The sequence below is a fragment of the Epinephelus fuscoguttatus genome, linkage group LG6 (assembly GCF_011397635.1).
Source record: "Epinephelus fuscoguttatus linkage group LG6, E.fuscoguttatus.final_Chr_v1".
Lineage (NCBI taxonomy): Eukaryota > Metazoa > Chordata > Actinopteri > Perciformes > Serranidae > Epinephelus > Epinephelus fuscoguttatus.
This window is the reverse complement of record NC_064757.1, coordinates 27,978,951-27,999,789: the sequence shown is the minus strand read 5'-3', so window position 1 is coordinate 27,999,789 and position 20,839 is coordinate 27,978,951. Positions and strand designations below refer to the sequence as shown.

At 44.8% G+C, this 20,839-nt stretch overlaps 1 protein-coding gene across 1 annotated transcript in view; it reads right to left on the bottom strand.

The window, feature by feature from the left end:
* The window catches only part of LOC125891015 (zinc finger SWIM domain-containing protein 6-like), a 57,309-nt gene that overhangs the window by 25,329 nt on the left and 11,141 nt on the right, over positions 1–20,839 (bottom strand). The window contains exons 2-3 of the mRNA XM_049580001.1: positions 3,931–4,287; positions 1,189–1,337 (exon numbers count right to left, since the gene is read on the bottom strand). Coding sequence (XP_049435958.1) covers positions 1,189–1,337; positions 3,931–4,287 — 506 coding nt within the window. The remainder of the gene's footprint in view (positions 1–1,188; positions 1,338–3,930; positions 4,288–20,839) is intronic.

Below are 20,839 nucleotides of genomic sequence, written 5' to 3'. Positions count from 1 at the left end.
TTAAAAAGGGTGAAAATCCAATAAAATTTCTGTAACCAAAAAAAAAAAAAATCTGTGTGAAAAACAGACTGTTTGCAATGCACCCACTCAGTGCTTTAACCATTTATTGTGTTCCTCTCCGGTGCATAACCAGCAGCTGAGTTTTCTCCTTATTTCCCCTTCACTTTCTCTCACTGGAAGATTGTCTGTGCCGTCCTAATCGCAACAGGGACTCGTTTATTGTAAACTACAGTGGTCAGCATCTTCCAGCAGCAGGAAACACAACCGCTCTTCGGTGCATTGGGGGGATATAAAATCCAGGAAAACATTGTTTTAAACTGATCTGTTGCTCTTAAAAAAATCTGGGTGCTTTTTGGTGAAAAGCAGTAATAGTGATTTTTAACTGTGCTTCATGGACGTGTGCACAAAAAGGGTGTTTTTTTGTCTTTATGACAGGAGGAGTGACATTTATTTACAAAAACACATCCTAAAAAGCCACACAAATGCACATACAGCTCAGTGTATGCACCAATACATGACTCGGCGTGGGTGTGTGAGTGGACAAGCGTATATGCGGCTGTCAGTGGGTGTGTGTGCTGAAAAGGATATAACAGGCATCAAAGAGCGTGAAGCCGGGAGACATTCTAAAAGCCGTGCAGGGTGGATGATAATGGCCTTGGCTTGCAGTCTTTACATAGCGTACAATACATTAATGCTGGTCGAGCTTTGCCACTGTAATACGCAGGCAAAAGAGACAAGCACACATCTCTCGTTTAATCGTTTAATCGCGGGCACAGAGTAGCACACAGTGCAAGCTTTTCCTCTTTCTATAGCTCCTTTAATGTTACACTTCCTTTTTGCAATTAGCTTGAGCTAAGAGGCAGCCTGCCTTTTAATGTATGTGCCAATATATGTAAGTTGTTTTGTCTGGGATTGCTTTGAACGGAGAGGGGCTCTTTTCAGAAGGGAATAGAAGAGAAGTGCACTAAAGAGGAGGAGAAAATATTTATTAACAGGATGCAGCGGTGGAGGATCAGGGTGAGGCCGCATTTGTAGAGAGATGAGAACACCTAAAGGGAGGAGGCGAGGCTATGCAGGCAGGATGAACCGTGTTCCTGTGCCTGTGGCCGTGGCGGTCAGGGCCAGTATGTGTTGTATGTGTGTTGTTATGTTCTGCATGTGGATGAGTGAATGTTTCTGGCTTCCGACCTTGCTGAAGAGCAGGTTGAGTTGCTTGCCCGAGCCATGGTATCCTCCCTGCGACAGGAAGAGCTTGACTTGCTCCTGAACCTGCTCCTCATCCAGATGCCAGCAGTTTTCGTCGTCCACGCTGGCTCCTGCCGTGGGGTCCGGGGCCCCTGCAAAAACACACACATTTGGTCACTTTATTCCTGATAAAAATCATTTTGTTCTTTAATCAAAATCTGAGAGAACTCAAGGTTTTTAACACATGTAAAGCAACGGCTGAAACTGAAGCAGGCCTCTGAACACTGATTGTGCAGGCCACAATCTTTGATCACATGCACACAAACACGCACTGACCTCATACTTAAATAACATAGCCATGGTTGATTGTTTTTTGTCTATGCTCTTATTGTGGTTTTCTTTCTGACTTTGTCTTTGTCTGTATTTTACTGTGTATGTTCTGTTGTATTATTGTATGGAATAACTCCATGCTCATTAATCTTACACTTACTGTTTTAATTCTAACAGCCTAACCAGGGACAGGGGTTGCATATTAGCCATGGCTAGAACCTGTATACTCTGCATCTACTTTGTATTTTGGATTTGAAACAACGTCTTATGCATTTGTCCTTGTCAAATTAACAAGTAAAAAAATAAAATAAAATAAAATACGATTGATTTTTAAAACATACAGACTCATACTCAGTGTATTACACATACATAAATAATGTAAAAATTCATTAAAATTACAAGGAATATTATTAAGTATATCTTATTGTTATCGACCACAATTAAACCTCATTCTAACCTTAACAAAAAGACTAACCATTAACCCTTAATGTTTGAAGAAGAAGTTGTCTTAACTTTATAGAGTTTAACTCATTTTTCTACACCCATCAGAACATTTATTTGTTTCCTCACACACTTATAAATACAAGAACACAAGTACATGCACTGCGAGAAGATAATTAACTGATGAGAAACTCATAAAATAAACTGCAAGCTCTTTTGATATATACATTGTTTAAGTCATTTTTTTCAACCACAATGACAAAGATTTTCTGATTCCAGCTTCTCAAATATAACAATTTGCTGATTTTCTTTGTCATATGTGATGGAAAACTGAGTATCCTTAGGTTTTAGTTTGCTAGTCGGACGGTGATTTCATTTTTCATGACCTTTTATGCGATTATTTCAGTAGTCAGAAATATTATATTGATCCCCAGAGGGGAAACTGGGTCACGTTGCAGTTGCTCTTATACACACAGAGAGAATTAGAATTAGAAGAAAAAAGACAATAGAAAAATAAGAAGCATGCAAAAAAATGTGCATTATGCTACAATAAATAACACAATATATAGATAGAGGGAAGAGAAAAATGAGAAATAAAAAATTAAAGAAATGTGCACAAATATATGCATCATATTGTGATGTAAACTAAATAAATAAATAAATAAATAAATAAGAATATTTGAGAAAATAATTATCAATTTAATCGATTATGAAAATTACTATTAGCTGCTGCCCTAATACAATGTCACTATGTGCAGTAACAAATGATTTTAGTGTTTTTCAGCATTTAATAAACAACTTTAACACTATGACAATGAATATGGGAACAATTTTAGAAACAAACAGCAAAGCTTCTCTGTAATTTCATTATGACACTTGGAAAAAAAAGCACTGCAATAGCAATTTAATACCTTCTTCTATAAACACTATCCTCTTTTATTTTGCACTATAAACACACCTATTTTGTGAAATCAAAACTAAAGAAATGATCCATTGCTTGCCACAGAAAATGATAACGTAACGTCCCAAACACCAAAACCAAATTGGGAAGACAGTAATGGTTGTGTTTCTTAATGCCTCAAAACTACTGCAACGTTGTTTCCTCCTATGGAAAAAGTAAACAAAAATAAATAAGGACTGCAAGTCTGAAAAAGCCTAAAAGTAAATAAATAAGAGCGTGCACCTGAAACTTGACACTGGAATAGGTTAATTGAACAGGAGTAATTCAGTTAGATGATTTAATCCAAATGACATGTTTTAGTTTTACAGGATTATTGATGGGAGGGCAGCGAATCAATAAGCTGTCAGTGTCAAATTAAGAAACCTCCGATCACAGCACTTTTGTGATGAAGATCTCTCTCTCTCTCTCTATCGCTTATTTATTTCTGTCCTCCATTCCCAGAAGTTTCTATCTCTATTCTTCTTTCCATTTCTCTTTATTTCGTAACTGTGTCTCCATCTTTTCAAAATCCTTTTTGCCTTCTCCGTCTATCACTACTCCTGAGTTACAAACCAGTTTGACCATAACACATGTACGCTTCCATGCCTTCCTCTGGTCTCTGTTTTCATCTGTTTCTTACACCGTGTGTTGTTTGCCCTTCAGTTTCTCCTTCTTATATTAAGGTAAGCAGCGAGTACAGTATTGATAACAGGAGATATGCACCTTTCTTTATCTCTCTGCTAACCTCTCCGTCTCTGTTTCTGTATCGTTCTCTCACTCTCAGAGGTAAATAACGGGTCTATAGTGTTGATTAGAAGCACACAGTCTCTCCTTTACTGTCTGGATCTCACTAATGAGTAACATTGATCCTGCCACGCTTTACCTTCATCGTGCAGTCAATACACGCATGCATGTAGAGGCAAGAACACACACACACACACACACACACACACACACACGCACACACACACCTGCATGGTCATAAACATGCCAACAACCTTCTCCACACTCGCTGACACACACTCTCCCCTCACCGTGGACCTGGTTGATCTCGGAGTTCTGCGACAGAATCTCGTCGGCCAGTTTCTGCGCGGTCGGCAACACTTCGGTGTGGTGGACTGAAATCAGATACTGGACGAACTTCTGCAGCTGGTCTCTGCTCATCTGGAACAGGGTTTCCGAAATAGGCAGGTGCAGTTTGACCTGCTCGGGCTTCCGTACTCTGTAAAGCGACAGCGCCACTACATGGGCGCAGTAGAAGATGTCTTTGTTGCCGCAGGTGCACGTTACCGCCGTGATCTTGCAGCGGTCGAAGCTGACGCTGACGCTGCAGACGAGCTCCGGGGTGGAGGGTGTGGCGGGGTCCGTCACTGTGCCGCTGAGATGGAAACCTGGAGATGGCAAGACGAAAAGCAGAAATTAGTTTTCAAGAAAGATCTTTTGAAAGAGTTTTACAATGTAAGTGCAGGTATCCTTCCTTTAATCATCTCCTCCTCACGTCTCTGCTTTAGAGCTGAAACTTTTAGTCCCTCAACTGAAAATTAAACGGACATTTTTGATGTCCTAGGTCATATATTTTGGTCTTGTAAGTCTCTAGCCAATTCACTTTCAGCTATAGGTGGTGAAACTTTAACTCCTATCCCTCGAACTGCAATGACAGGAACAAGAAAGAGCTTTTATTCCTCCATAAAAATGCAATCACGTTTACATCACTGCTTGCTCGCTGTCTTATAGTGTTTAATTGGAAAGGGAGGAGCCCTCCTCCTATACTGAATGGATCAGGGAGGTAATGCTAATACTAAGTTTGAAAGAGTTAGGTACCTTAGAGTGTGGATTGGAGAAGAAATACAACAAAACCTGGTCATAATTTATTAACCATGACGAAAACTTGTCCCTGACATAAATTATTTTGCTTTTGTCATGTCTGTTGACAGTTGCATTGTCTGAGAAAGGGAAACACATGTAAAACTGACAGTATTTATGATTAAGACAAATGCGAAAACTTCATTGTCCACAATGTGAAAATTTTTCTTTGGTTTCAACATAACACATAAAAATGTGCATTCAATATAGCACATCACATGAATAACACATACGACAACATATAGATCTGCGTAAAAGCGGAAAATACAAAACGTTATAAGTCTTGGCAGTACACATTCATAAAAACTACAACTCACAACAGACAAGTCACTAATACACACAATATACAAGTGTTCAGACTAAGGAGCTATAAACGTCAAACGTTCAAAATCTTGCTGCTTGTATATAAATCACTCTGTGGCTCAGCGCCCAAATACATTTCTGACATGCTTGTGACATATGAACCTTCTAGGACCCTGAGGACATCTGGGGCTGGCCTACTGACCGTCCCAAGAGTCAGAACAACACGTGGTGAAGCAGCATTTTGTTATCATGCAGCACAAACCTGGAATAACCTCCCAAATGATGTCAGACAAGCTGCAAGTCTGAACGCTTTTAAGTCAAAGCCAAAAACATTCCTGTTTTACACTGCCTACTCCACCCTGTAATGACTGCAAACATATTTTTAAACTCAATTTGAAATAATTTTAAATAATCTTTTGATCTTTGAAACTCTTGTCTGCACTTTTGCTATTTTTAAAGGAGATTTTTTTTAAATTGTAAATCATTTAGTGACTAATTTTACCTTTTATATCCTGTTTTCTTTTTACTCTTTATTGTAAATCTGTATCCTTTATTATATTTTATATTTCATTGCTCTGTAAAGCACTTTAAATTGCACTGGTGTATGAAATGTGCTATACAAATACAGCTGCCTTGCCTTATTCTTATAACATTGGTTGTTAAAGTCTATTAATATTATACATGTGACTATGTATTTAGGTTTGTTTTTGTTATTTTCAATACATCTTTGTGTCTATAGATTGTTTTTACTATTATTACTTTACTTGTTTACATATATTTTAATCATTATTATTATCATCATTATTATTACTGCCACTACTTTTGGATATATATATCCTTATAAATTTATTGTTGTAATTTATTTGACAGCCCTGATGACGGTCACCTGGCATGAGGGTGGGGGTCAGGGTGACAGGGGATTACACTCATGTCATACCTACTCAAACATTCATATTTCTGTATTCTTGTAATGAGAACTTCGAAATATAATTAAAGTTATAAAAAAAAAACAGATTTTCACCGGTTACAGCTTCTCAAATGATTTGCTGCTTTTCTTTTTTTAAATGATAGTTAATAAAATATCTTTGGAGTTTGGACAGTTGGCTCTTTTAACCATTTTTCAACATTTTATGAGCAAATGATTAATTTATTTGTAGAGAAAATAATCCTCAGACAAATCAATTATGAAAATAAATGTTCATTGCAGCTCTGCTTAACTCATTTAGAAATAAAGGAATACAGCTATTTGTCAAGTTTTAAGCTGAGCAACTTTGACTGCTGGGACAAGATCAGAGTTATAACCGATCGTTACTAAGTAGGACAAGAAATCAGGGATCTGTGGTCTCCATACAGAGCCAATGACTTGAGATTCGTTTGAAACATCTATTAAATGAGAACTGGATGACTTGATCAACTCATTGAATGTGCCCTTTAGTAAATGACATTAGCAAATAAATCTCTCAGGATGGAGTTGAACTATTCTCTCAGTTGGCCTCAGTCACCTGCCAAAGGCTGCGTGTTTCCCTTATCATGAGAGCACGATCAGGACCAGCTGCAGACCACTGTTACGACTCTAAATGAGAGTCAATGAGCCTGACAGAAATCTAGATGCAGGAACCCAGAACGGGGGATCCACTGCAAGAGGAATTGAGAAAGAGATGAGGAAGTGAGCAGTGAGCGCGGCTGTTAGAGTATGAATTATACAGCCTCTTGTTTGAATATAACGTTTGATCTTATCCTGACTGCGCTATCCGGAGGCGCGGCTATAGTTATTATGCAAGGATGAATATGAATGAGCAGGGCGGGGTCCCCGGCAGTGGCCTAAAACACACACTGATGAGCATATGAAAGAGACGCACATGTACGCTCACACTGAGCCGCTGCGTGAGATCATGCATTTATTAATAATGGGAGTGGTTAGGAGAGATGGAGGGTGGCTTATGAATGCATTTATGTGCACAGGAGAGACCTCTGAAATGCATGTGGACCAGGGACAGACATACATCTCTTAAATACGTTTATCAAAGGGCTGAGCGCACGCATCGCTGTGATATCAAGCATGTGTTAACGCAGATATCAAAGCATCTCTGGGCCTCAAGATTAGGTGAGGAGGGAGGGGCATGACTTGAATATTTCATAGCATATAGATGGAGGTGGGGTGAGGGGTGCACAAGCAAGATGAACAGTGGTCCGGTTAAATCTCTGATGGTTAAGGGGTGCACTAAGGGCCACACTAGAGCGACATCAAAGAACTAGTGGTGATGAAGGCTGACTGTTGGGTTGCCTCATGCCACCTGAACATACCACAAAAACTACATCCAGTGGCCAACTGGCATGTATATTCCGCTTCTGCGAGAGAGGAAATAACTCTGCATACCGGCAGACGGCAGTAGTCTGTAATCGTCATCCATGAAGGGAAACCGGACGACAGATAGGACGAATTCAAGACACTGGTTAGCCAGTTAGTATGTTAGCAACACAACCCGATGTTGAAAGAACTACAGATATTTACTGTGGGCTATTGAACATTTTCTGCTTAAAGGCTCAGTGGCTATCTTATATTACAAGTTTGTTTCTTTCTCACATCATCTTGTCTTCAGCTTTTTGTTTACCTTCCTCACTTCCATGTCTTTTCTCGTACACTGAGCTGAACTGCCAATCAGAGTGACTTCACTCACAGATGGATACTGCCATCTTTGATGCCGATTCGGAATGCTGAATCAGCCCAAAAACAGCCGACAAGGGCCGACACACTGCAAAAACTAGGGCAACAGACGCTCACCAGCGGCTTGACACTGACCAATGGCTGACTCTCAGCTTGGTGTGTCAGGGCCCTGAGAATGCAGGTGAACACGAAGGGAAAAAAAAGAAGGAAGTAAAAAGGGTCACAACCCTCGGTTACAGTGTTACCGATGCCCTCAGGAAGGATATAAAAATACAACAAGCTGGTTATAGAAGCCTTATATTTCTCTCTGCAGCCTCCCTAAAGCAGTTTGTAGAAAGAAACATTCAGGAAACCCATTTAAAACCAGCCTCACCATGAGTAAGACTCAGTACAATTTTATCAATTCAAAAAGGCTCCATTAGCACAGATGTTGCAATCCTGCAAAAAATTTGCAAGAGCATCAAAACAGGAACAGCAATGTTTTGTTATTGTATTGTAGAGCTAAGAAGTGTTGGCTGCAAATATCCAACAGTGCCGAACTGCAGAACATTGCCATGGAGATATGCTTTTCCATTCTGGAAGCCAGCTGGCAGAGGAAGTACATGTTCGTTAACAATATCCACAGAAGAGGGGTGTGGATCGAATATGGCAGCCACTTGCATCTGCAGTGATCAAAGCCTATATGTCTACAGCTGTGAGAGAGGAGCAGGGAGAGAGAAACAGACTGAATCACTCTTAAACGAGACAAAAAGGTTTACATGGTGCAGCTGGTTGTAGAATGGAGAGCTAACTTATTTAGCTGTGTAACAACATACAAATGAGCAATGGCTGTTAATACTTGCTGATAATTTTAATGTGTGTGTGTGTGTGTGTGTGTGTGTGTGCATGTGTGACACGAGCTTATGTTTCAAGAGTGGCCCCTGGTCCAGAGAGGGGAGAGAAAAAGAGAACATCAAAAACATGTGGGGCTGAGAGAGCTCAAAGAAAAATCAACCTCTGATACAAGCACACACTCTCTTACACACACACACACACACACACACACACACACACACACACACACACACACACCCATATCAGACTGTCGTAAAAGCAGCTGCAGTTTCTTTTGCAAATGTTTCCCTTTTTCCCATAGGGAAAATTAACAGCAATACGTTTTTTTTTAATTCAAAACACATGGAGTATGAAAAACTACATCGTGATAAAAGACTTATCCTCGTTCAAAAAAGTCTGCTGTGTTTCCCTCCGCTTTAATGGACACTTTCACTCTCTCCACTTCCAAGCCCTTTTCATGCGTCCCTCCCTCCATCCACATTCCCACAGCTCTTTCTCTCTCACTCTCTGACAGATGGGTAGGTAATGAGTTTCGCCTTTCCCTGTCCAATCGTCTGGGCACCGAAAACTGCCCCCCCACGCCAAAAATGCCCTTTTAATTTAGCCAAGCACTGAGTACAGGGCTATTACTGTTTAGGTACACACACGCACGCACACACACAGACATGCACACCTCCCATGACTCCTGGTTGGGTGGGTATGAAACCTTCAATGTCTCATGTGCTAGCTATTAAAGAGCCTGGTTTCCCCCTCACCCAGTCCACCCAGCTCCCCTCCCCGAGTGGTGCTCAGGGCTCTTTTCTGTGCATGTTCAAGAGGCCAGGGTTGGCTTTCAAAGTAACCATGGCGGCCATTTTTAGAACAAGGCCTCTGTGAGGTTGCCCTAGAAACCCCTTCTGACCGCCCTGGTGAAATCACACTTGGCCCGAGGAGCTGTGTAAGGCAGCAGGAACAGTGTGTGAAAGAGTGAGCGAGAATTAGCGTATGTATATATATGTTCAAATCCCACAAAGGCCTGTGGACCACCCACACTTTTTTAGGGGGACCCACATCAAAGCATTCCCCCTCAAACAGCACTTTGCTCTATCTTCCTCTCTGGTTTTGAACTTGTATAAGTGCCGATAAGCCAGCATGCGCTCTCTTGACCAGCAAGGACCACTTCTGTCTATTCAACAACAAGGGGCCCCAGAAATACCGGACTCCTGCTCTTATTTCAGGGAGGAAAGGCCAAGACTAAGACCTGCAACTCCTTCAACATACATCTGCTGTGACGGAAGAATGCCGCCTTTATACGCTCCCTGTAAAACAGGATTTAGCTTCCCACATGAAGGCAGGCGGCGGGTATCGGGGCCGGGCCCTGAAAGGTTTGCTTGCCTAAGCACAAAAGTGCTCAGTGTTCCAAAATCACTGGAGTAAATTAGATTGAGCAACATACATATATTTCCGCAATCAAATTAAGATTCCAAGTCAATGGAGAAAATTCAGGCCCAGCAGTGGGGAGGTCATTAAGTTTATTGGCTGAATTGGTCCATGAGTGACTGTCACCTAAATCTAATATGGCACCGTGCAGTTCAGACAGCACTCATCCGTTGTATTTGTGTGTGTATGTGTGTGTGTGTGTGTGAGAGAGAGAGAGAGAGAGAGAGAGAGAGAGAGAGAGATTCTGAATACATGATTGATTTCAGTGCGAGAAATAAGATGAAACAAATGGGCTGGTGTGAAAGCGAGTCAACAAAAGCAAAGAGGAAGAAACAGAGAAAGCAAATAGATATTTAAGGCCCATTCGCCTGCACCGATTCACTTTAGCCTTGCGCATTAATCAAATTACCTCATGAGCTGCAGACAGACTGAGAGCAACACCTAAATCCGACTCTGCCCTGCCTGCTACAGCTTCTCTGATCCACAGGGGACCACCCGCAGTAGTTGGAGCTTTAACCTGGGATCCTTCCCCGTTGTTGACCATAGATAGCCGGCTAAAAACCTCACTGAAAAAAGGCCACTGGACTGGAAATCAATCCGTTAGGTCGGCGTGAACTGAAAGGCCCTACTGAAAGGAGATCTGAACCACAACTGAAGACAAGCAAGGCCCCGCAGCGGGTCGAGGAAGGGTCGAGAGTTGTTGGGCCACCCCCACCTCTAACAACACCTCCATCCCACCCACAGCCAAAGGACGGTTTTCTTCACTGCGGCTCCTTGAAGTGGCCCAATTAATAAGCCTATAAAGACAAATACAAGGCCGCTCAGCATCTTAAAGATCTGCGTGAGTAACAATGAGCACATGCGTGTGTGGTCCTATAAGGAAGCACCCATACAGAGACTGTAAACAGAGATCAATGCTATTCTGCAGGAGACCTTGCTCCAGGCGTGTGTGTGCATGTGCGTGTGTGTGTCCTAGGTGTGGGACAGGCTGGAATAACACAGCTGAGCTCCAGTGGCGGCCATATTTATGCCTTAAACCCTCTGGTAGACCGAAAAGCCTTTTTCTCCCCGGGTGTGTTTTCATCACCCGCACATCCACACACACACACACACACACACACACACACACACAGACACACACACACGCACACACACACACACGCACACGCACCAACACTATCTTCCAGTCTGAATGCTTATCCCGGCAGACACAAACGAGCATGAATTAATGTTTTGAGATATTCTATGAATTTCAATGCTTTTACTTCCGCTTGAGATTCCGACAGCAAAATATGCATGCTAATCATAGGGATGGGATGGAAGGAATATCTGTATGGGTGTGTATCTGTGTGTGTGTGAGTGTGTGTGCACTGACAGCTGTGTGGGTGATTGGAGTTGTCATCAGCTGGCGGTTGAAATGACAGTCGACTACTGGGCTGCTGCCACTTAGTTGCCATGCGGTACATCAGGAATGACTTGCAATTTTCTAACTATCACTTTCAAAATGGATTCTAATTTTGCTGGATTGGGCCTGTCAGGCAGAGCTGGTGTTACTGCTCCGCTGACTGATCCCAAAGGTTGGCGTTCAGAAGGCTGACCAGTACGGAAAGACAGTGAAGCCTCTGTTCAGGGACGTAATAGACACAAGACAAAAAGAATAAAGTGATGAGAAAATGAGTTGGTAGCAGATGAAAGAGCCAGTTGCGAGAAACCTGAAATACAGTGGGGGATAAATCTGTTTTTGGAGGATCAGCTGGGGGAATATTCTGTTAAAGGAACAGTTTGACATTTTGGGAAATGCGCTTTCTTGCCAAGAGTTAGATGAAAAGATTAATACCACTGTCATGTCTTTACAGGAAGTGTAAAGCTGGAGCCAGCAGCTGGTTAGCTTAGCTTAGCACAAAGACTGGGAACAATTTGAAACAGCTAGCCTGGCTCTGTCCAAAGTAACACAATCCTCCTACTAGCACCTCTAATACATATCTTTTTTTATTCATTTGTACACAAACCAAAGTGCAGACATAAGAAAATTTGGTTTTACAAGGGAACATGTGCCCAGGAGCAGCGACTTCCTGGTCTCCCTGCTGGTAGATAGATTTTATTACCTTTAAATGTTGCCAGGCTAACTGTTTCCCCACTGTTTACAGCATTTATGCTAAGCTAAACTAACTGGCTTCTGGCAGTAGCTCCATATTTACTGTACAGATAAAAAGTGGTGTCAATCTCTTCATCTAAGTCTCAGCAAGAAAGCACAATGGGAGACATGCCTTGTTCCACCGGCCCTTTCAGATTCCCCATCAGTCCAAAAAATGTCCAACTGGACCAAAAGCCCTTTCTTCGGACAGCCTGTTATCCCTAAAACAAACGGCCATGGCTCCAAAAATGCACACTCCCTGCAGTTAGTTTCCCAGAGGCATTTGAGCCACTGATCCTGGATGTTTTACTGACCATGAAAGGCATTTCCCAGCCACGTTTGAGCTACCAAACCAGGGGTCTCATTTATAAAACACCATGTAGGATCCATACTAAAAATGTATGTACAGACAAAAGCCAAAACTGGCTTTCGAAATTTTCTAAAATCAGGCTTCCACCTCACCATCTGTGTCGCCAATTTCCCATCTCCAAAATGTTCACAAGCATGGGTCAAAGTTCCTCCCATCGAGTCTGTTTTTATAGATCACAACTTTTGCGTGGGAAGTGGCGTACACCTCCTTCAGGCCTCGTTTTATCCGTTCGCAATGTTTATAAATTAGACCCCAAGGATTTTTCACCAACCCAACCTACTTTTCCAGCGACATTTCTGCTACTAAATGTGGGTGTTTTAATCCAAAACAGACAGTCTCTGCAAAATGTCTCCAAAAAGTCAACTATTCTTTTAAATGCAGATAACAGTACATTTTTAACATAGGTACACACCAAATGTCACAGCTATTGATAACATTTAAAAAGATAACAGCATTTTTCAATCCGGCTATTGCAAGATAAAACAGGGACACCCAAATTGAAGTGTCCCTTTAGCTGCTGTTCAACAAATCTCTGTCACTGGAGAAGCCAGTAGCCTGCTAATTCCGTCTCCTGGCTGTACATTAACTATACATTATCCCAATCCATGTGCAAGGTTCATTAGTGTGAATGAAATTACAGCTGGCTGGAAATGAATGTGTGTAATTAGCAGAGGCCTGTCCCAGTAGAGCCACGCAAGCTATAGACGGAGGTAATGGGATCCATTGAAAAGCCATTGTCTGCTACTTCAGGGCTTCAGTATCTTTCTAACGACAAACCCATGCAGTCGAGACGTTATAGCACTAGCGTCCTTGTCTTTATGAAAGAGGAGAGTCTGGGTCAAGATGAGCCAGTCTGTGTCGGTCGAGAGGACTGCACACATTGTAAAAAAGAATAAACAAAGAATATAGCGACGCATTGTTTTATTGGATTTTAGTGCGTTTGTTTGTGAGGTGGAAGCTGTTAGATCTTGCGCATAATTTGCACGCAGAAAGTGTGCCAGAATGACATTCACTGTGCCTGTCAGAATTGATTACAGATGTGTTTCTCTTGCTTAATTTGAACTTTGCCCCATAAATTCTTTTGAGATTAAGCTTTTTGATAAAACAGCTTTCAAAAATTAGTCTCAACATCAAAGCTAATATAAAACAATAAAGGATTAAAAAAAAAAGGCAGAACAAAATGTAGCAAAAGAGTCTGTAAAGCTAGCACACAGCACACAGACAAAAAGACTGTGGAGGCTAACATGGCTGAAAGTGAACAGAATTCATTTGCATATGAAAATAGCCGGGCACGAACAGCGCTGGACTGAAAACCACCGCATGACTGTGTATTCACATGTGCGAGTATGTGTGTGTTTTTAGGTTCACTTATCCACGCCAGGAAATAACCTTACACTCTTTACCCTTCCCATTTCGTTTGGAAAGTCACCCGACACACTCCAGCACACACACACACACACACACACTACCCCACCCTTTGACACACACTCATGATGCCTTCATGCATGCACGCATACTGGCTTCAGTGACTCCCTGCAGTCAACCTCCTTCTGCTCACAAACAGCCCCTCCTTTTTCCTTTTTCTCTCTCCAATAACTGACTCCTCCCCTGTTCCCCCCTCCCATGACACACACACAAACACACACACACACACACACGCATACACACACACACACACAGACACACACAGAACGTTGCCTAGCCCTAAGCTGACCCGTTGTGTGTACTGACGTCACACACTAGACAAGGGGAGGCATCATTCCAGACAGACACACACACACACACGTGCACACCCACACACAAACACACACACACACACACACACACACACACACACACAGGCCCCAGCCGAGGGGGAAGCTGCATTCCAGCACAGGCACACAGACACACAAACACACATCACCACGCCTGGCGGTGGGAAGCATGGGGAGCGCTCAGCTGTAGCGGGGAGGTGGGGAAGAGGGCCAGGGGAGGCGAAGAAGGGGGGGGGGGGGTTCAGCGGAGGGAGGAGGGAGTGATGGCTCTGAGCCAGTGTTCCTCTGAGCTCAGCACTTCCCCTTTCAGCTCCAGCCAGCCGCCAGTTTGCGTAACGCAGCCCATGCAGCCCTGCCGGCTCGTGCTTAACCCCTTCCTTCCTGGAGTCACTGAGGTCACACCCGCTGTTCTCTGTTCGCCAGCGCATGCCACATCCTGGTGTAAAACCTGCCCCTGCCCAACATCCCCTAACATCCCCCCTCTCAGGCTGTCCCATTATAGCACCGGGCGCACTGGCCCACTACTCATACTTTCACATTATTACCTGACACGGATGGAAGCAGATACACACACGTGTGCTCACACACCCCAACACCACAGAGAGATGATACATTCATCCGGTTAGGTTAACCTTTTACATGCCACTTTCCCTTTTCACTGAAGTAGCTGAGCAACTATGTCTTTATCTTTCATCTAAAACACAATGAACATAAGCTTGTGTAATGATCTAAATGCGCAGGTAGCCTGTCTGAGAGTGACCTGGATTTACAGCAGCATCTCTCTTGAAGACAAAGACAACACAGACACACTGCAACCACGAAAATACACACCCTTTCATTAGCAATTACCAAGCAATTATCACTGCCAAAGACAAATATGTAGCACACACACTCACCACCTTAACACAGCTTTGTTTAGATTATATTACAAAGAGCAAAGCACGTGTAGCGTGGCGTGAGTATAGCATGCTTGCATTGTATCTATTCAGCTGCATGTCCATTGACCTTCCAAGAGCTTATGTAGGCCAAAGTGTCCACTCTACCAACAGAGATGTGAGGCCTTGTACATCAGACGTGGCGCCTTCCCCCCTAAAAACCCCACTGAAAAGTGTCATACCTCACACTAACCACAGCAGACACAGTCCACGGTGGCGGAGGGATGGGTAGGGGGGGGGTGGGAATGGGGGGGGGGGGAATGAGGGAGGAGGGGAGGTTCTCTCACATTTAATATCACTTGACACGCGTCATCCAGCATCTCTCAAACAGCCGCTGAGCCTGTGTCAAAGCCGTGGTCCTGTCGAAGATACTGCACACGCGTTTGCAGGATGCACCTTGTACGCGCACACACACGCAGACACAAAACAAAGGCAACCCAAAGACAAATATCTCAGCCACCTGGCGCCGTGATCGACGGGCTGCTGCAGAGAACAGGAATTACCAGGATGAAGACAAGTGAGGGAAAGAGGAGAGAGGGGGAGCGAGAGAAAGGTTGCATACGTCTCTGCTGAATCGTGGTGGTCGATTCTCTTGCCTGCGGGCTATTCCTGTAAATATTGACGTTGATGTTAGGACCACTCTCTTAAGGATAAGCTATAAAGCAAGGGGGTTAGATTTACTCTGTGCAAACTGTAAGCATCTGAAATCACACGCTACGCTTGGCCTTCTCCAAGCGTGTTGAGGGGAAACGGTGAGAGACTTTCAGGGTGAAGAGCTGCAACCACATGAGGGAACTGAGCTCCCTCGGTAGGTTTCCACCTCGCTCCTCTCCCTCTCTCTCCCTCGCTAGATGGTTTAGGTTTCCACTCTCAAGCTAAAAGCAGGCAGCTGACATCAAAACCTTCAGAGAGACCCCTATTTCCCAGAAACAGCTCTCGTTTCATGTAAATAGCTGCCTTTCATGGCTACATTGAGATAAATTGCACCCTGCTGGACAAGAGGGAGACAACGTTCACCCCCGGAGCCTCTTTTGTTGACATCTGCATGCGTTGCCATGACAACACACGTCTGCCCTGTGCGAGCGTGTACGTACATGCGTGTCTGCATTCATGGGTTGCATTCATGGGGGCACACGTCGTGCATACATGTAGGCAAACACAGGCGAGCGCGCAGGAGAGCGGGCAGGTCCACACACATAGAAACAAAAATACAAATACCTCTCTCATTCTCTCCTCAATCGCACACAAGCACGGCCGCACAAAAGCTTGCAGAGAATAACACACGAGCGTGACCAAAACACTGAATCAGGTTAGACTTGCTTCCAACGACCAGGTCCTCGTGGGAGGCTGCAGGCAGAGAAGTTTATTACTAATCATCTTCACGTTAAAAAGGGCAAAACTAATCCAACTATGACAAAGCCCTTTTCCAAAACCCTCCAGAGGACTGCATGTGTCCAGTCGACTGGGAATTAATCTGCTAAAGGAACACAATGATGCATGACTTCATTTTAATACAAGTAGGTTAAAGATGCCAATCCTCCTATGGGATCAGCGCTACTCCACAGACAGTCGTCTCTATCTGTCTAACTTTGTAAAGGAATTACTGTGATTGTCCGTACACGCAAAGCATCTCCACATTGTTTAATCAAATTTGCCCAAGCTACCGTTTTCACAGATGACAGAAGAATAATCATATCCGTGTGCAATTACGCTGATTATGTCTCTTCAGAGACTTGTGAACTGGAGGACTATGTCACCTCTGAGACCACATGAAACAAAGGCCAACTGCTTTGTTTATATTTCACCACGTGTCTGTACTTTGAGGTCCTCATTACGTTCATTTGAGTGGCGAAAGAGGCTACGGGAAGGGGGTTCAACGGGGTGGGGGGTAGAGGAGGGTGTGGGGCACAACTGAGGGGGTACATGCCCAGCGCCATAGCAACCGTAAAGGAGGTTGAGGGTCTGCATATTAATCATAAGGATAGAGAAGAATATGTGTGCATGTATGTGTGTGTATGTGTGAGAGAATCCCCTCCCGTGGGCAAGTCAGCATTCACCCATGAAGTAGGTCAGTGAAATTTGCCCAAATTAGGTCAGTGGCAGTCAATGGGTGCCATCCTGGACAAGAGAAAGAATAAAAGGGGGAGAGAGGGAGAGCAGGACGGAGAGTCTATAAGGTTAGGAGAGCAGAACCAAGCGGCTTACTTCATCTTAGCTTCAGCACTTAGTTAATTACAGTTGCGCTGGTCCATACAAAACACACACACACTCCAACCACACCAAAAAAAGCCCCAGTGAGGTACCAAAGCTCCCCCCAAAGCAGACAGAGTTCTTTACAACTTCAAGCCGTCACTTTTTCTCTACTCAAACATCCCTGGTATCAGAATCAGTGCGCATCAAAAGCCTGTTTTGATTGAAAATGCTTTTGAAAAGCAGTCCGATTCGGTTACATTGCTTAGGTCTGATTATTTAGCACCCCTCCTCCTCCCTCTTCCCCCTCTAGCTGTTTGGATGGTAGCTTCTTTGTCATCTGCCTCTGTTTCGTCGAGCTTTTTTCCCTCCCTATTTTGAAGAATCCACATCGGGAGAGAGGTTGTTGTGCGTTGTTGCCAATAAACGGAGGAACACAGGAACCTTTGAAGTCTGTGGCACGTTGTGATTTGCTTTCATCGTCCCGTATCTGTCAGTCAACAAGAGAAAACGTGACTCCAAAGGAAACTTTTTTTTGCTGCCCCCCCCCTCGCCAATTTCCTCTCCACACATACACACAAAACCAAAACAAAACAACAAAAATGACAACAAAGACAGCAAGAACGACAAAGGCTGTATTGGGCATTAGACAGACAGGGAGTGGGCTGAATAATAATCTGCGAGGAGTTGCGAGGTGTTCCAGAAGATTCTGATGTTACTTCAACTGGCGCAGACCGACTTCTTCCTGCCTGGGCTTCCTTGGCCCACTTCCACACAAAAGGGAGTGTGTGTGTGCATCCCACTGTAGCTGTGGGGTGCTCTCTGAACTTTATTCTGTCAGCCCTCTGTCGCTCATCTCGGAGCAGTTGGGTGTCAGAGAGGAGGAAGAGCATTGACAGGTGTCTTCTGTGGGCAACGTCTGCTCAGAAGAGTGATGGCGGAACCTGGGCCTGCACCTAATCACACAAGCCTGCAGTCTCGCTGTGACAGCCACAGAGGTTGGGGAGGGGCGGGGGGGGACAAAGGCTCCCTTCCCTGGGCAGCGATCAAACTCGAGCCCCCGGCTTGCCTGGAGATGTGACAAGGCCCACTTCCCCTTTCGCTGCTTTTCCCCATCCTCCCCCTGCTGCCAATCATGTGTCATATGCTTCACACTCTCGCACGCGTTTGTGTGCCGACCGTATGTGTTTGTGCCGGGGCTGAGCCTGTCTACGCAAGTTAAAGAGACGTACAGAAGCGAGAGGCGAGGAGACAAAGAGACACACAAAAGAGCTTCTTCCCAGGAAGTGTTGAGCCAGAAACGACCAAATGTACAAGCCGAACGTGGCTTGGAGTAAAGCGAGCCACAATGAGTTACAGTGACTAACAGTACTAGCCAGAGAGAGAAAGATGCCTGGCTGGAGAGGCTGGGTATAGGAGCCAGAGAACTGAACTGCAGCCAACCTGGATAAGGCCTCAGTCCAGATAAGTTGGGACAGTACCAGGGGCCCAGCTACAGCCCGTCAGAGCAGGGAGGAGGGGAGCAAGTGAATTAGCAAGAAATACAGAGGGAGAAAGAGCGAAAGAGAGAGGGCAGGCTTATAGGCAAAACAGGGAGAGAGAGAAAGAGAGGGGTTTTGAGGCTTTTCAGCTCCGAAGTGGGATGGAGGGGGATGGTTGGAGGGAACTGCTGAGAGTCAGGCAGAGCTGGAGCCGAGGCTCAGAGGCAGGGCCAGGGCTGAGCTGGGGCTGCTGAGAGAGGAGCCAGGGCTGGAGGCCAGAGGAGGGAGGGATGGAGGGAGGGAAGGGGGGCTGAGAATAGGAGGAGGCTGTGGCAGAGCTGGAGCTGGGGCCAGGCCAGAGCCAGGGGCCCCAGCTTTAGATTTAGTCAGCTGTTCCCCTGGCCAGCAGCTGGAAGGACGTAGCGAGAGAGAAGGGAGGGGAGGCAGCAGGGGAAGACAGCGCAGAGACTTTCGGGAGGGAATTTTAACGGAGAAACGGAAAGTGAGAGGAGATGGAGAGGCGTAAGAGAGGAAAAAAACAGCGCAGCAATAGAGAAGGAGAGAACGAAGAGAGGAAGGGGGTGGTGGAGGTTTGGAAAGAGGACAGTGGAAAAGCCATTAGATTCCTATGAGAGAGAAAACAGCGCTGAGAGCAGACAGACTGACAGAAGGTGGTTAAGGCTCACTGGCTTCGCAACCGCTCTTCCCTTCCTCCCTCGCTGGTCCTCCTGCTCCCTCAATCCTCTCTTCCCTCCCTTCATCCATCCATCCCTCCATCCTCCTCCTCTCCTTCCGTCACTGGTGCGCTATTCTCTAGCTACCTCCGTCTCGACCAGTTGTGCCTCAGCAACAGCCCTGCTATTCATTACGCACGACCTGCAGGCATGACCCTAAACACACACCGAGATCCCAAACAGGTGCCCCACACACACACATATACAGCAGCAAAGGGATCACACATGACTGAAGGGGGGGGTACGTGGAGAGTGCAGACAGAAGGGCTGAAGTGAGAAGAGGGAGCTCTCTGTGGCTGCCTGAGAAGCACTGCAGGAGGAACAACAAGGAAAGAGGGATGGAAAGAGGAGAGAAAACATTGAAAGGAGGAGGAAAAAAAACGATGTAATTAAAGCAGAGCGCGTACATGCTTTGTTTCCATAAAAGTGGTGAAATGAGATTTGGAGTAGGGGAGTGAGGGGCGAGGGTTTGCCATGGGGCAAGCAGCCGCTGCTAGCAAAGCACTTATGGCTTATTATATTCCATTCAGATGGACCAGGCGTCTGGGATAAAAGCATTTAGTCTGTGCGTTAGTGAGTGACTCAGCACTTGGAGCCTTCACAGGTGGACCCCCTCATAACTACACAATGCATATCAATGAAGTGGCCTGCTCTATGCATATGGATCGCTCACTCCCACACCCCTGCCTCTTTTTTTTCCTTCTCCTCCACCTACGCCACCTTTTTCCACCTCAACCTCTCACACGTCCTTGTGGACACCTTTCCATTGTTTAATCTGTTTTCAGCTGAAGTAATTCCACCTGCTCTTCTTTATAAAAGACTTGATCGGGGCGACATCCAATAAGGCAGGAAGGTGAGTGAGAATGACTGGGAGGCTCCGAAAATAAACACAACGCCGAAATGCATCGCTTTGCACATTTCTCGCATTGCATTTTTTTTTTAAATTTTTCCTCAAAATCAAGGGGAGACGTTTTTGTGCACGGCGGGAATAGCCGGCCCACCTCCTCTCCTCCCTTTCCCTCTTATTTAGTGTTGAGACGGTAGACAGCCCCCACCTCCCTCTATTGCATCCTCTCCATCACTCTCTTGTCTCTCTACAGCTCTCCCTCCACCCATCTGCCCTTTCCTCTTCGTTTTACCTCTGCGCCTTTCTATCCCGTTCTCTCCTCCCCTTGGTGGTGGTTAATGGCACAGGGATCCAGCGTGGAATATAGATCAGTGCGAGATGGATGGGGCACCAGGAGCTCTGGCCAGTCCCGTA